The 1232-nt window shown below is 46.0% G+C and overlaps 1 protein-coding gene across 1 annotated transcript in view; it reads left to right on the forward strand.

Annotated features, from left to right (window-relative positions):
• Pram1 (PML-RARA regulated adaptor molecule 1) overlaps positions 1-1232 on the forward strand; it is a 7755-nt gene continuing 6523 nt past the window's right edge. Inside the window, exon 1 of the mRNA XM_021218424.1 lies at positions 1-12. Within this exon, the coding sequence (XP_021074083.1) occupies positions 1-12 (12 nt within the window). The remainder of the gene's footprint in view (positions 13-1232) is intronic.

A 1232-nucleotide genomic window follows, 5' to 3' on the forward strand; every position in this document is an offset into this window, starting at 1 on the left:
ATGCCCTCATGGGTAACCTAGCAGAACAGAGCTAGAACAGTCTTGGGGATGAGATGGCACAGGAAAAGATAGGAAACAACCAAGGCATAATAGCTTGAGGTCTTGTGGGTCAGCTTTGTATCTGTGACTGCAAGGCAGTGTGGTGCTGGTTGGGTCTGTCTGGAATGATATACCCTCAATCCAGGTCAGCAGCTGGGATATAAGCAGAGGTTTCCTGTAAAGTGATTAAATAGGTCGTACACCTGCTACACCAGTTCCCATCTCCAGCCCGTTACCCAAGCTGTGCTCTGCTAACCTACCCCTGTGGTCATCAACTCACTTAGACTGGGGCTTCAACAAAGACATGTCTGACCCCAGGCAAGAATTGCTTCCTTCCCAGAGATCCTTCGAGTCCATCTCTAGATAAGTTTACAAGGTTCTTTCCTCTCTGTCCTCCAATCTTCTTTACCCTTGGTGAAGATAGGCTGGGGATATCTACCTGTTCATCTACCAGCACCTACGGGAAAGAGCAGGTCAGACGTGAGAGCACCAGAGATGTTCTGAACATGTCATATGGTGCATGTACATTTGGGGAGCCTCCCTTCTGGTCCTCATAAGTCATGTCAGGAACTATGAGACCTTATTTTTTTTTTTTTTAAAGATTTATTTACTTATTATATGTAAGTACACTGTAGCTGTCCTCAGACACTCCAGAAGAGGGTGTCAGATCTTGTTACGGATGGTTGTGAGCCACCATGTGGTTGCTGGGATTTTGAACTCTGTACCTTCGGAAGAGCAGTCGGGTGCTCTTACCCACTGAGCCATCCCACCAGCCCACTATGAGACCTTATACCCACATCTTAAGATAGATGTATGTAGAGCTTGTTAACTTAGCTAGAATGGCTGGCTAGCAAGCCCTAGAGGGCCTCTTGGCCTAAGCTCTCCAGAGCTAGGATGACAGGTACTGCTCCCGACTTTGTTATGTATGAGTACTGAAGATAGACCTCAGGCTTGCATGACAAATACTTTGCCTACTGAGAAATCTCTTCAGTCCCCCAACTAAATTTTAACAGTTTATAGTCAAACTGGGTGTGGTGGTATACACCTGTAATCCCAGCACTCAGATGGCTGAAGCAGTAGAACTGTTGAATCCCTGCCTGGGGTACATAGTTAGAATCTGACTTAAAATAAACAAAAAGGAAAGAGAGAGAGAGAGAGAGAGAGAGAGAGAGAGAGAGAGAGAGAGAGAGAGA

The sequence above is a fragment of the Mus pahari genome, chromosome 18 (genome assembly GCF_900095145.1).
Source record: "Mus pahari chromosome 18, PAHARI_EIJ_v1.1, whole genome shotgun sequence".
Taxonomy (NCBI): domain Eukaryota; kingdom Metazoa; phylum Chordata; class Mammalia; order Rodentia; family Muridae; genus Mus; species Mus pahari.